Here is a 14,184-nt window from a genome sequence, read left to right as displayed (position 1 = left end):
TTCCGACAGTTGCTGATGCTATGTCCCAGCTGCCGAAAGAAATTCAAAAGCATATTAACAAGAAGACATGGACTAAGGATCGCTCCTTCAACAGTGATCAAGACCACTAAAGCCCCGGAGCTTGTAAAGGAAGTAGTTCCTAGATCCTAGAACCCCTGAGATTAGTGTATAGATAGAAGGATGCTTTATTTCAGATGCATTGATTAAATGGAGGCTCATTAGTTAACATAATGATGGATGTAACAATGAAGGACTTAGGGTTGCAAGGAATTCAACCTACATAGTGGCTTATAAGGTTGGCAGACCAAAGCAGAATCAAACCATTGGGCATCCTCCCATACGTAAAAAAAACCCTTGCAAGAAGAGACTATTGGCTGACATATTTGGTGGTCAAACCAAATTCTTATGTGACCTCATACCCTCTACTGTTGGGAAGACCTTGGCTTTTTGAAGCAAGAGCCAGGACGAACTGGTTCAAAGAAACCCTAACTCTAGGCAAAGAACCCAAGAGAGTGGTGTTGAAGCTGCATGGATTGCAAAAAGGCAATGGATCCACATCCATTGAAGTCATAACTGATTCCTCCAACGAGATAACAGATGGTACATTAGGAGACAAAGAGGCTCTAAAGCAGATGTTTGCTAAGAAAACAGAGGCACAGTCTCTAACAGTGGGCATTGTAAGCCAACTACCAATGGAAGTAAAATCCTTGTCCATGGGAGAATATCTCATGTCTCAACTAGAATTAACTTCTAAAATCACCTCTGACAGTGAAATAGAAGCATGGATATATTATTCTCCTTGTTACATGACAGTCGCAGAGACAAAGCAGAGATAGTGTAGTTACAGAGAAGAGATAGTACAGATACAGAGCAGATACAGAGTAGAGACAAAATAGAGACAAAGCGAATACAAAGACAGTAACAAATACAGAGCCAGAGCCAGAAGCAGAGTCAGAAGCTGTGACAGAAGTAGAAGCAGATGCAGAGGTAGAAGATTTGTTCTTCTCTTACAGAGCCTCTACAGAAGCAAAGATAGAGCCTCCAAAGGAAGAGGATGAAAATGATAGGAAGAAAATGAAGCAGGTCATGAAAGTGTAGATGAAGAATTTCCTCTGATAGTGGATGATCGTGTTGATGTCTCTACAGAGACCTCAGAGGCCGAAGATCTCAAGGTGTTGGATGGAATAACCATGGTTTCATTTGGGTTGGCCAATGGACCACAAAGTATGCAGAATCTGTATAAGCAATGGATTAAAAGCATAAAAATTAAGTTCATCAGTGGCTCCTATCGCCTTGACCGTTTGGTCCAGAGAAAAGATGATGATGATGTCCCTTGCCAACAGAATCCAAAGCCCTCAAAGCCACGACTTCTAGAAGGTCCGTGCTATGTGACATTCTAGGACGCATCCTCTGAAGATGAATATTTAAGTATTGAAGAGGTCACCACTCAAACAGAAGTAAAAAAATCTCTGATACCCTTCAAGAAACCTCAACAGACGAATGAGTCATCTGTTCAAAAGGAGGACACTAGTTCTAGTGGAACATCAGATGAGGATAGTACTCTCTTGAAAGAGTCAGACCTCTACCCAGAAGCAATCCGTGGGACATCTATCCGCGAAGTGGAAGGTGAAAGGCAAGTAACGTTCTTGAATACTGAAGGTACCGAACGTCACCTAAAAGTGGGCCTCAATCTTCTAGAACAAGAACTAGTAGTCCTGTGAGACCTACTCAAAGAGAACTTAGATGTGTTCGCTTGGTCATATAAGGACCTAAAGGGGATTGATCCCACACTATGCCAATATCACATTCACCTAGAGCCGGATGCCAAACCTGTAAGGCAAAGACAAAGGCGTATGAATCCCCTATATCATCCTGTCAATCCAAGAAAGCTATGTATTTCTTTGACAGATACTGGTATTGGCCATTCAAGCACATCTCTAACTTTGGCTGGGTCTACTGATATTCCCTCTGATGATACTATGAATCCCAGATATTCAATTTGACGCTTGAAGAATACACACTTCTTCATTTTTACATACAGCTTATGAGACCTCATTGTCTCAAGGACAATCCGAAGTTGAGGTTCATGATCTTCAAAAAACTACAATATCGCTCCTTCCCAGCATTCAATCTCCTTCTCCTCCACAAATGCGATCTTCCTCTTATCCACAGGAACCAAGCAAGTTCCCCAAAAAGCCACCTTATGCTCCTCCCCTCTTCTCCCTGTTTTTATCATCCCCTTGCTTCTACGTTTTTTTTTCCCCAAATTGGCTTCCCTCGCAGAACCAGAAAAGCACCCATGGTCCCAGTCGCAGAATTCCGAGGAAAATCCGCCCCTTTTTTTAGCCACTCTTCCTTTTCATAGCATACCACACACAGAAAAGTGGCCTCCACCTTTTCAACTTCCCGTGCATACCGTAATGCTCGCAAAATAAAGAAGCCGATATGTGTGATCTATAAGTTGAAGTGTTGCATCAGCCATTTTGCATAACACTTGTTCTACCCCAACGGTCCGTTGGATTGACAGATGCCTTATTACTCAGTAAAACTTCAACCACCTTAATATGCCCTTCACTGACAGCAAGATGTAGAGCAGTCCGCTGGTCATAATCCATGGCATTTGGGGAAGCTCCCTGTCTTAGCACTTTAGCAATTCCATATACATCACCTTTGCTCGCACAATATAGCAGATTAAAAGTATAGTCAGGACACACATTCGTTTACTTTGAAACTGGCTTATCCTCACCCTTCTTTGGGATAAGCGTATCATGCTTTGAACCAATGCCTGGAGAAGGTACCTCCTCTTTTGCACCATGTGCTTCAACTATTTCACAAATTTCAGTAAATCCATACTTCCGTGCATCTACCAATGGAGTTCTGTTCCAACGGTCAACAGGATTGACAAGAGCATTATACTGAAGTACCAACTCCACTATTGAGCAATGTCCCTCACTAGCGGCAAGATGTAATGCAGTTCTGTTATCATAATCAGCTGCATTTGGTGAAGCCCCATCATCCAACAGACCCTTCAATGCATTTGTGTCACCTTTGCTTGTCCAATTTCTAGTAATGTCATCTTCTCTATTACTACTATGCATGCCTGAAGGCTAATGACAAATATTGCCTTGCAAGGAATACAACCTTCTTCTTGCATTTGTTTGTAGCACGATAAACTGCTTTCCACTTGACCTTGCTCAACATAGGCTGAAAGCATCTCATCATGCTCACCACTATGCCTCCAACTCCTCCTCACTATACTCATATGCAGAAAATAAATGTAAACACAACAACTAAGTATGTACAAAGTATCAAATCACACACACAACTTTTGGGTGGTTTTCACACCTCGAATGCGTAGCAATACGACATCCACCCCCTCTAATCCTGCGCATCCTCCGGATGGGCCAACTACCCATGATCGTTATCATCAAGATCCACAAACAGATCAATCTCTTCATTATGCATTTCCGGTATATCAACAAGATTATCTGTCATATCATCTATCTCTTCTATTGGAGTTTCTTCTTGTTGCTCTTCTCTTGCAAATTCTTCCAATGCATAATCTTCATCATCTCTTTTCTTGAAAATCTTGATCCTTTTTCTTGCAATAGGCACTCTAAGCACTGTTCCATCCAATTCTGTCAACTCATATGTTGCATTATCAAAGACATGTCTAACTATGTATGGCCCAAACCATCTTTTCACCATCTTCTGAAGTGCAGTATGCTGATTTTCAAGGCTGCTATCAAAGATCAATACCCAATCTCCCTCTTCTATTGCTCTAGGCCGCAAGCGATGCCTGCTATCAAACCTGTCCTTATTCCTTAGTCTAGCAACCTTCAACCTGTCAATAGCTAGCTGAATATCCTCAGGTCTCCTCTCCAACTGTCGAATCTGAAGAGCTAAGAGCTCCTCTCTCGTCAAATCCTCTTGCGAAGGTAAAACTGACCAAGTCAAAGCAGAAGTCTCAGTCGGCATAACAGGTTTCTGACTATACATCAACTCTGCAGGCATATATCCTATGGTAACACTATGAGTCGTACGATCAGCCCACAAAGCAAATGGTAGAAGTCTCGGCCATTCTCCAATCTGTCCTCTGCATGCTTTGGCTAATGCTTTCACTATCGGCGGATGCCCTCTTTCACTCTTCCCATTTCCCTCTGGATTATATGCTGTAGTTAGAGCCAATTTGATTCCTAGCTGAGAGAAAAACTCCCTAGCTTCATCTGCATCCAATTCACCACGATCCGCAGTGATCTTACCCACACAACCATACCTACAGAAAATTTCATCCAATAAGAACTTGCACACTGCACTAGTGGTCTTCGTTCTCAAAGATCTTCCCTCAACATGATTGGTAAGATCCTCTCTAACCAAAACAATATACCTCATCTGCCATAGACCCATAGGCATAGTAACCAAATCAACTACCCACTTATAATGAATGCATAGCGGATAGGTCGGATGAAGCTCATCTCGATGACGCACTACCGAATACATCTGGCAGTCTCTGCAAGTCTCAACAAAGTGAGAAACATCTCTATACATGCCTTTCCACCAATATTTCTCCTTGATTTTCTCATAAGTAGCCCACACTCCTCTATGACCAGCCCAAGGACTCTCATGAAACTCCCTCATCACCTGTAACTGTGTTTCTCTATCGCAGACAACCCGCAAAGGTAATCCACCTCTTTTCTTCGGATGCTTCCAAAGAAATCCGTCCTTGAGAAAATAACCATAGGCTTTCCTTCTGATCTTCTTGAACTCTTCATCTGTCCATTCATCTCTTTTGCTTAGTGTACTAAGGTACCTGCCAATCTGCAACCAATCTCCAACATAGAGTTCTTCTATAAAAGCCACAATATCATAGACATGACAAACATGATCAACCATAGTGGCTAAAATTTCTGCATCATCCTCTTCTGCAAGTAGAGTCTCCTCATCATCATATCTGGCTCTAGACAACATATCTGCCACTGGATTATCCTTCCCTGCTATGTGTTTAAATTCCGGATTTAATGACTTGATGTATGCAATCCATCTCAGCATAGCTATATCCGGAGTAGAGCAACTCGTGATCATACCAATCAATGGCAAGCAATCTGTCTCTACCACAACTGAAGCTCCAATAAAGTACTCCTTGTCACATTTGAGAGCCTTAACAATCCCCAGTAACTCCCTCTTGATTTGCGGATATCTCCTCTGTCTCTCGTTTAGGATTTTCGCCCCAAACCGAATAGTATACCTATTTCCATCTGCATCATCTTGACCCACAGCCCAACCTATGCCAATTGGACTAGTGTCAACTATCAATACAATAGGCCTTTCACAATTATAATCCGCTTTCCTGAGAGTAGGAGCATTCTGCAATAACTTCTTCAGTTGTGCAAAATGAGGTATCCAAATCATATAAAACACACAAGCTCTAATGAATCTCCGTACCTCTGAAGTGGTAGAACAATACTCCGCAATCTTGCCTATAGCATTCACCTTATCAGGTGAGGGTTTCCTGCCATAATACCCACACATATGTCCAACAATGACAACCTCATTCACTCCAAAAGCAAATTTTTGTCCTGAAAGTCTCAAGTTCGCTTCTTCTAACCTGGCCAAAATCTTCTCACATGCTGAAATATGATCAGCCACAAAGTATCTGCATCCTTGCTCATTTAGAGTCTCATTTTTCTCTTCTTCTGCACACCCCTTAATGGGCACATCATCCAAGAAAGGAATGGTAAGCTGAGGTATATAATCACGAAGGACCTTATGCATGGCATTCATCATATGTGCAACAGAATTAGTGGCACCTTGAGGCAAGGTACACATTCTGACAAGCCCAATAGGAGTTCTCATGGTGGTTATGTCCCTGCTTTCCAAAGCCAGCTGAAACTGATCATATCCTGAATACAAATCACCTAAAGAATAGATGGCACGTCCAGCAAATGCCTTTGCAAACTCATCCACAACTGTACCTATACCAACATTCCTGATAGTAACTCTGTTTATTGGCTGCATGTCCTGTATAAATCGGAGAGTACCATTCTTCTTTGGAACTGTAAACCACCTGTTTGAGTATGGTGCAGATGAAGGCTCAAGAATTCCCATCCTGATTTTCTCATTCAATAAATCAATCAGCTTTGGCAAGTGTGCTTTAGGCACTAGAATAGGTCGGAGATTCCATGGGATATGAGGAATAGTAAAAATGACCATAGGAGCAACAATATCAGGATTCACACATCCAATCTCATGTGGAAAAAAAGCAAATCCCCTTCCATGTCGCTCAAGCATCTCCTGAAAGCATTATTTCTCTATGGGTAACAAAAAATCATCATTTGTAATTTTCAATTCAGCAAGAGTCTCTGCTGAAAATTTATGACCAATATGCTCCGGATTCCTCAAAATTGACTGTTTAGCAGCCCTCTCTATTTGTTGATCACTGTCAGGTGGAAGCAGTACAACAACCGGCTTCACCTTCTTATCCACAGTTTTGTATTTCGTGTCAACCCTGGCTTCATTGTGATCCTCTGCATTACTCAAATCTTGCTGTAAATTAGCAATTTTGCACTCCAATGGCTGAATATCCTCAGCTCTCTGCTCTATGGACTGCATAGAAACAGTCCTAAACTCTGGATGCTGAAATATTTCAGCAGTAAACTCTGTTGGCTGAAAGTTTTCAGCCCTCTGTGTCTCTGAAAGCTGATCATAACCAGCTGGAAACTCTGTTTGCTGAATTTCTTCAGCACTCAACACTCTTTGCTGAGTTACCTCAGCCTCTAACTCAATATGTGACACAAAATCTACAATTTCATGAAACATGTCCAGGGACTACACTAATACAATACTATGACAACTCTGCATATCAGTTTTCAGCATATCTTTTATCTCTTCCATTGTATCTGCACAAATCATACTGTCATACATCCCATCTATGTGCTCATCATCCTCCAAAATTCCTGTATTTTTAAATTTTTTCTCCTTCTTGCATATATACTGCCTGGCAGCTCTAGGCAACCTAGAAGTCTTCTGATAGCTCATTGAACTGTTTGCTGAAATCCCAACAAAACCGGAGGAGAAAACACCGCTGCCAGGAGGCGAGAACTCCAATCTCCTCTGCTCTATACCACCGTCGTCTCGCGAAACGGCGGTACCTAATGAAAACCGGAATCCCTCACAGTGGGCAAAGGTGCATCTCTGAGAGTATCCCTGTTTCTAACATGGTTCACACACACAGTCATAAACTGAACTGCTCTCATACCATCTTTACTGCGAATCCGTGCATAAGCAGAACCATCATCCATTACCTTTGTTTCCATGCGCATCTCTGTGATGAATGGATGTCCAAGAATTATAGGATAAGAGCATGAATCCTGCACAAAGAAATGAAAATCCTCCTCTACATTACCAATAGAAACCCTGACACTAGGACAGGCAGCATACAAATCACCTGTAGTGTTATTGGCGGTTCTCATACGCCACCCATGCTCTACATCCATAGGCCATCTGTTATTCTCATAAACTCCACGAACTATGAGATTAATCTCTGAACCATGATCCACCAATGCAACATAAGGCACCTGTTTCTCTCCAATCTTTACCATCGTCTCTGTAGTTGCCCTAGCCCAATGGCTCCGCGAAAAGTGACTACGCGGTATCAAGATAGGCTCATAAATTTCAGCATAATGCATAGGCTGAACCCTCTTCTCTACCTGCGGAAAAACAGAAGCATTCTCATCCATAACCTCATCCTCATCCTCATCCAACTCCCCAATCAAAACTCCCTGTGTATCAATGGTAGACAATGCATGTCTTTTCCTCTTCAAAACCTCCTGAAACTCTCTTTTCGAGATGCCCAAAATCTCAGAGATAGTGAAAGTCACCTCACTGCCAAGTATCTTGTCATTAAAGATTTTCTTCATGTCTGTAGATGTCTCAATATCGGACATCAATCTAAACCCTGGCTGCTTTCTCTCTCTAGGCTCTTGCCTCTTTTCTCTCTTTTGAGCATCTTCCATATGTCGATCTGGCCCTGGTCTTGAAGACGGTCTTGCAGTAGATGGAGTAACAAACTCACCCCCTCTAGTCTTCTTAGTTGCACTTGGATTTTCTTCATCCCTCTTATGCTTCTCCTCAACAAGTACATCTACACCCTGAGACTTAGCCAAATAAGCATAAATAGAGTACCTATCAACAGGCGAATCCCAACCTGTCTCTGATCTGATGCTAGAGCCTGCACTAGTCAAAACAGTTTGCTGAATTTTGCCCTTGTTTGCAGTCTCCATAGCATAAGTCCATAGTGCTGACTGAGTCTCTGATCCCTTCTCAATCTGGACTCCATATGCAGAAGCATCACCTCTAGCTGTCACATAAGAAGTACGCGCAACCATGTCATCCACTAACTTCTTCATTCCACCTTTACCAAAGTTGGTAGCAAGTGGAGCTCCTGTCTCAGTCAACCAAATCTTACCATCTTGCCCCCAATATACCAAATTCTTCCTCTTTGCATCTTGAAAAGATTCACAATCCCTGCAATGCTGATGGTCCGTACTATCACACCAAATACATCTCCGATCTCTCCTAGGTGCACTAGGAGCACTCCTAGGTGCAGTAGGAGCACTAGAAGAAGTAGTAGGCGCAGTCGAAGAAAACTGCTCTTTCAACTTTTCCACCAACTCCGCTTTGACTGACTCCAGTGTCGAATCTGTTATGCCTTTAATTATGTCATCAAGAGAGGTAGGCACCGATGGAGTGGATGGTTTTGGAGCAGAAGGTGTAGGCATCGGTCATGGAACAGGAGGAATAGGTGGAGTGGAAACAGTAGGCACTGGCATAGGCCATGAAACTGGCTGAGAAGGAGAAGAAATAACAGGGATAGAAGCAGGCATAGGAGCTGATGATGGTGTAGGTATCATGGAACCATTCTGTAGGCGAGTCTTCCATATCCTTCTCTTGGTCAAAGTTGAGACTGCATCCTGAGCATCCTGCCAATCCGTTTTAAGACCCATAGGCTTCGTGCGATCCTCAAGAAGCTCACCCAACTCTTCCTGAAGAGCAGGATCTGCAGCTTGCAAGAAAAGCTCAACTTTTTCAACATCCAATGCTCTTTGTTCAATGGCATCAAGATGACTATACCTCTCTTCAAATTCTCGAATCAACTCTAAAGCAGCTAGACCTTTGTTTGGCATGTAGACCCACTCTCGGAATGACCGTCGAGTAGCCATACCAAAGTCCTCAAGGAAATATTCTTCTTTCAAGGCCTTCTTAAAATCTTGCCAATGTGTATTTTGAATAAAAAGATCAGTCACTTTTGCCCTCAAAGCGAGTGTGACAAGACGAAGGAAGTACTTACTCATAAGTCCAGTTGGAACTCCAAAAAACCCCATCTTGATCTCATATGTCTTCAAATATGCTAAAACATTACGGTCGTCAAATAGCTTCTTCTCATTCTCAACTACTTCAATAGCCTTAGTCGCGCTGTTTGCATTCTCCTGCTCCGAATAGAGTTGCCTTTGCTGAGACAACTGCTGTTGATGCAATTGTTGTTGCTGCTGCATATACAATTGTGTCTGCTGATTTTGGAGCTGTATATACATGGACATATTCTACAAAATCTGCTTTAGATCCTCTCTTGAAGTACTTGATGCAGCAGTCATCGATGGAGCTGAAGTAGACGCAGCTGGAATTGTAGAAGAGGCTGAAATAGAGGCTGAAGTATCTCCCATCTTGAAATTTTTGCGACGCTCTCACGTCGGGTTCACCAAAGATGTCGAAGGGTTTGTGAAAGCAATATCGCATCCACAGAGGACCTTGATTAATTTCAAGATAGAAGATCAATCAAGCGAGATCAAATTCCATTTGAAAGCTCAATTTTAAATAGTATGTGACAAATATCCAGTTACATCTGAATGAGAGCATTTCCAATAAACAACTTGACCAATACTCATGTCATATAATTTGCAATTCTCTTGAATAGATAAAATTTTTGTGGCAGCCATCTAGATCTAGTGTAATCTTGGATAGATATACACAGCTCTTGTACAGTTAAAACTCTGTCATAGATCTTCCAAAATACGTAATTCTTCACCATATAGAATTGTGATCAGATCAAACTTGAATAACATGCATTTTCATTGCCATGTTGATAATGGCTCGTGGTTTACAGATCATAATTCAGAATCTGAAAGTCTGAGATCTCTGTTGCAGGTTGAAAGTTTCATAGGAATGTGGAGTATCAAGCTTTGATAGAGTTTTACAACTGGATTCAATGTATGCTCTAGCATATGTGCTTAAGCCAACTATCTATAGAGATCTCCAAATGTGGGATGATTCTTTGAGAACAAAAGAACTGAAGATAAAACTATTGATGTTGAAATACTTCATTTTAAGAGATTTGAAGATTTTATAGTAGCTATAACAGTGACTGTTGTTGTAAATGTTAAAGATGCTTCTGCTTTACTGCTATTCAAGTCCTCCACTACTTAGCCTTTCATCACCAACATCTTCTTAAGCACATTCCGCTGCTTTAGCAACTGCGATGTAAACCCAATTCTCTTATGCTGCCCCTGTAAGTGACTTTATGTGTTATTAAAATCTGTAACCATGTGCCTCACATGGGCTTTTTGAAGGTGCACTATTCTCAAAATTCATGAATCTTCTTCTGGATCATGTCCACAACATGGGGTTGAACGAAGAGGCGGCTATCATCAAGCACATGGATGATGAATTTCTGAGCATTAGGCATACTTTCGCTCAAGCTGATGACAAATTGACGGAGCTCCTAAGTCAAAGCCTGAGGTATCTCTTTCATTGGAACTTGATACGGAGACCCAATTGATTAATCTCTTGCACCTTAACAAGCTTCAATCCATGCCAGGATTGGCAAGCTACGAGAAACATCACAGTGATAGAGACATCATCGACAAAACTCGGATGTGCGATGCAGATCAGATTCGCCAGCTCAATGCAGATCGGATTCTGCAGAGATGAGCAGAAGAAGCTCCTGCCTTTCTGACGATGGAGGATGATGATTCAACTCTCCTTTTTCCAAAATGGATGACTGATGGGAAGTCGTCGCTTCTTCTGTCGATTGGACGAACCGAAGAGGGGAAAATATTGTTTAAGCTCCTGGCTATGACGGCTGCCTCAGATTGAATACGATGACTAGGACCGTGACGGTGGTAACAATGATGACGACATCAAAAAGAGAGCTTGCTGTGTATATGCCCCCAGTGCAGACAGCGCAAGCCTCAGGTGAAACCGATCTTCCACGAGCTTCTTTGTGTGTTCAATCATCTTTAAAGCCCATTCTCTTTCTTCAGCTTCGCTGCGTCCTCAGACTCTTCCACATGTTAAGTCCTTCCTCCTCTGTTACTCTGAATGCAGAGCTAGCACCCTTCCAGACCAGACGACCATCCTTCCCTTCCACACACTCGAATTTTCATCTTCCGTCTTCCTTGCACAGCGTATTTGCAAACCTTCACTCCCTCATAAACCATGTCGATCATCGCAGACTACAATATCGCTCCTTCCCAGCATTCGATCTCCTTCTCCTCCACAAATTCGATCTTCCTCTTATCCACAGGAGCCAAGCAAGTTCCCCAAAAAGCCACCTTATGCTCCTCCCCTCTTCTCCCTGTTTTTGTCATCCCCTTGCTTCTGCGTTTTTTTTTCCCCAAATTGGCTTCCCTCGCAGAACCAGAAAAGCACCCATGGTCCCAGTCGCAGAATTCCGAGGAAAAGCCGCCCCTTTTTTTAGCCACTCTTCCTTTTCATAGCATACCACACGCAGAAAAGCGGCCTCCACCTTTTCAACTTCCCGTGCATACCGTAATGCTCGCAAAATAAAGAAGCTGATATGTGTGATCTATAAGTTGAAGTGTTGCATCAGCCATTTTTCATAACACTTGTTCTACCCCAACGGTCCGTTGGATTGACGGATGCCTTATTACTCAGTAAAACTTCAACCACCTTAATATGCCCTTCACTGACAGTAAGATGTAGAGTAGTCCGCTGGTCATAATCCATGGCATTTGGGGAAGCTCCCTGTCTTAGCACTTTAGCAATTCCATATACATCACCTTTGCTCGCACAATATAGCAGATTAAAAGTATAGTCAGGACACACATTCGTTTACTTTGAAACTGGCTTATCCTCAACCTTCTTTGGGACAAGCGTATCATGCTTTGAACCAATGCCTGGAGAAGGTACCTCCTCTTTTGCACCATGTGCTTCAACTATTTCACAAATTTCAGTAAATCCATACTTCCGTGCATCTGCCAATGGAGTTCTGTTCCAACGGTCAACAGGATTGACAAGAGCATTATACTGAAGTAGCAATTCCACTATTGAGCAATGTCCCTCACTAGCGGCAAGATGTAATGCAGCTCTGTTATCATAATCAGCTGCATTTGGTGAAGCCTCATCATCCAACACACCCTTCAATGCATTTGTGTCACCTTTGCTTGTCCAATTTCTAGTAATGTCATCTTCTCTATTACTACTATGCATGCCTGAAGGCTAATGACAAATATTTCCTTGCAAGGAATACAACCTTCTTCTTGCATTTGTTTGTAGCACGATAAACTGCTTTCCACTTGACCTTGCTCAACATAGGCTGAAAGCATCTCATCATGCTCACCACTATGCCTCCAACTCCTCCTCACTATACTCATACGCAGAAAATAAATGTAAACACAACAACTAAGTATGTACAAAGTATCAAATCACACACACAACTTTTGGATGGTTTTCACACCTCGAATGCGCAACAATACGACAGCGCCTTGATAAATAAGCACGACAAAATATAGGCGCCATGCCTAAGGTATGTGCCCATCAAAATATTGACAATAACTTGAATACACGCTATCCTCCAATGCTTTCCACTGCCACCGCTGTTATCTCTACACATCAACTAAAGCATTCACAAATGTTAGTAAAATGATACAATTAAACCGGCAAAAGTGAATACCTAGCAGTCTTCAACTACATAAATAAATTGGTTAGAAATCAATCCTAACCTTAATTTATCATGAGTGTGCACTCTAAACTCATAAACATTTATTAATTTAAATATGTATTTTGCGGAATCACCCGCTATGGAATCACCCATGTACACACTAAATTAACAAAATGCCCGAAAAGGATAGGCGTCCTCATCGACTTCTCGCACAAAGAATCCACTTTGTGTATGAGCCCCGGTAATAAAATCTTATGAAATCCACCGTAAAACCTCATGGAATCCACCGTGGCACGGAATCCACCGTGGAATATGCCTCCTGGCATCACAGCTGAACCTTGATAAATGCAAAATAGCAAGAACTAAAGTGATACTCTTGGGTCATGAAGTGTATACCAATCACCTGAGCCTAGTAAAGTTGAGGCTTTACTCCTTATGGATTCTCCAAAAACTGTAAAAGAACTAATGAGATTTGTTCAAAAGTTAAGGCATCTATCAAGTTCATTCCATATGCTAGTGAGTATGTATATCCTTTACAAAAAGCAACTCAAAGGGATCCTTTAGTTTGGACACAAGTTGAAGAGGATGCATTCTTGCATATTAAAGAAAACTTAAGCACTTTGCTAGTTCTTATGCCTCCAAATTGGGATGCATTAGCATCAGTGTTGGAAAAAATGCAGTGGGACCCATTTTAATGCAAAAGGGTTCAAAGGGGATGTCTTATATAAGGCCCATGTTTTATATAAGTAGATCCATTGGAGCAACTGAAAAAGGATGAAAGAAGAATTGTTGGTATGGGGGCTGGTATATGCACTTAAAATATGGAAATCATACTTGATTCAAAAATCATTTGTAGTACATACTAGTTCTCAATTTCTTCCATAGGTTCCGCAATCTATTGAAAATGCTCCAAGGGCTACTAAGTGGCTGCTGGCTTTGCAAGAATTTCAATTTACATGTTTGAAAGAGGATGTTGTAAGAGCTAGCTTAGCTGATATTTTGATGTATAAAGAACCTATTAAGAGTGTAGCTGTTATAAGATGATGAAAACTAATTCCACATTCATAAATTCATGAGAAGATGAATGATAAAGATGCTACCTTGGTTTTTGATGGCAGTTATAGAAGAGTGCTGAAAAAGGGAGGACTAGGTTTTGTCATTATGGACGCTAAAAATCAAGAAGTTTTTTCTCGAAGTCAAGAAAGTAAAGAAATACAAAGTAACAATGA

General features: G+C 41.7%; 1 protein-coding gene across 1 annotated transcript; it reads right to left on the bottom strand.

The window, feature by feature from the left end:
- Nucleotides 1–2,474: 2,474 nt before the first annotated feature.
- LOC148025639 (uncharacterized) lies at nucleotides 2,475–12,504 on the bottom strand. Its single transcript, XM_087692000.1, has 5 exons — nucleotides 12,192–12,504; nucleotides 11,938–12,074; nucleotides 11,777–11,860; nucleotides 2,786–3,026; nucleotides 2,475–2,668 (listed from the first exon to the last, which is right to left on the bottom strand). The coding sequence occupies exons 1-5, from the start codon at nucleotides 12,502–12,504 to the stop codon at nucleotides 2,475–2,477; spliced, it is 969 nt and encodes a 322-aa protein (XP_087548126.1).
- Between the last annotated feature and the right edge of the window lie 1,680 nt (nucleotides 12,505–14,184).

Source organism: Lygodium microphyllum, chromosome 14 (genome assembly GCF_053477565.2).
Source record: "Lygodium microphyllum isolate KBCC chromosome 14, Lygodium_microphyllum_v1.1.10, whole genome shotgun sequence".
Taxonomy (NCBI): domain Eukaryota; kingdom Viridiplantae; phylum Streptophyta; class Polypodiopsida; order Schizaeales; family Lygodiaceae; genus Lygodium; species Lygodium microphyllum.
This window is presented reverse-complemented; position numbering and strand designations above follow the sequence as displayed.

Excerpts from the sequence above, each read along its gene's own strand:
- LOC148025639 (XM_087692000.1), bottom strand. The coding sequence starts at position 12,504 with ATGCATAGTAGTAATAGAGAAGATGACATTACTAGAAATTGGACAAGC. Across the intron at positions 3,027-11,776 it reads AGGCCGCTTTTCTGCGTGTG|GGTCTGTTGGATGATGGGGC; the intron begins GTATGCTATGAA and ends AATGCATTGAAG. Across the intron at positions 2,669-2,785 it reads AGAGGAGGTACCTTCTCCAG|GTGATGTATATGGAATTGCT; the intron begins GCATTGGTTCAA and ends GTGCGAGCAAAG.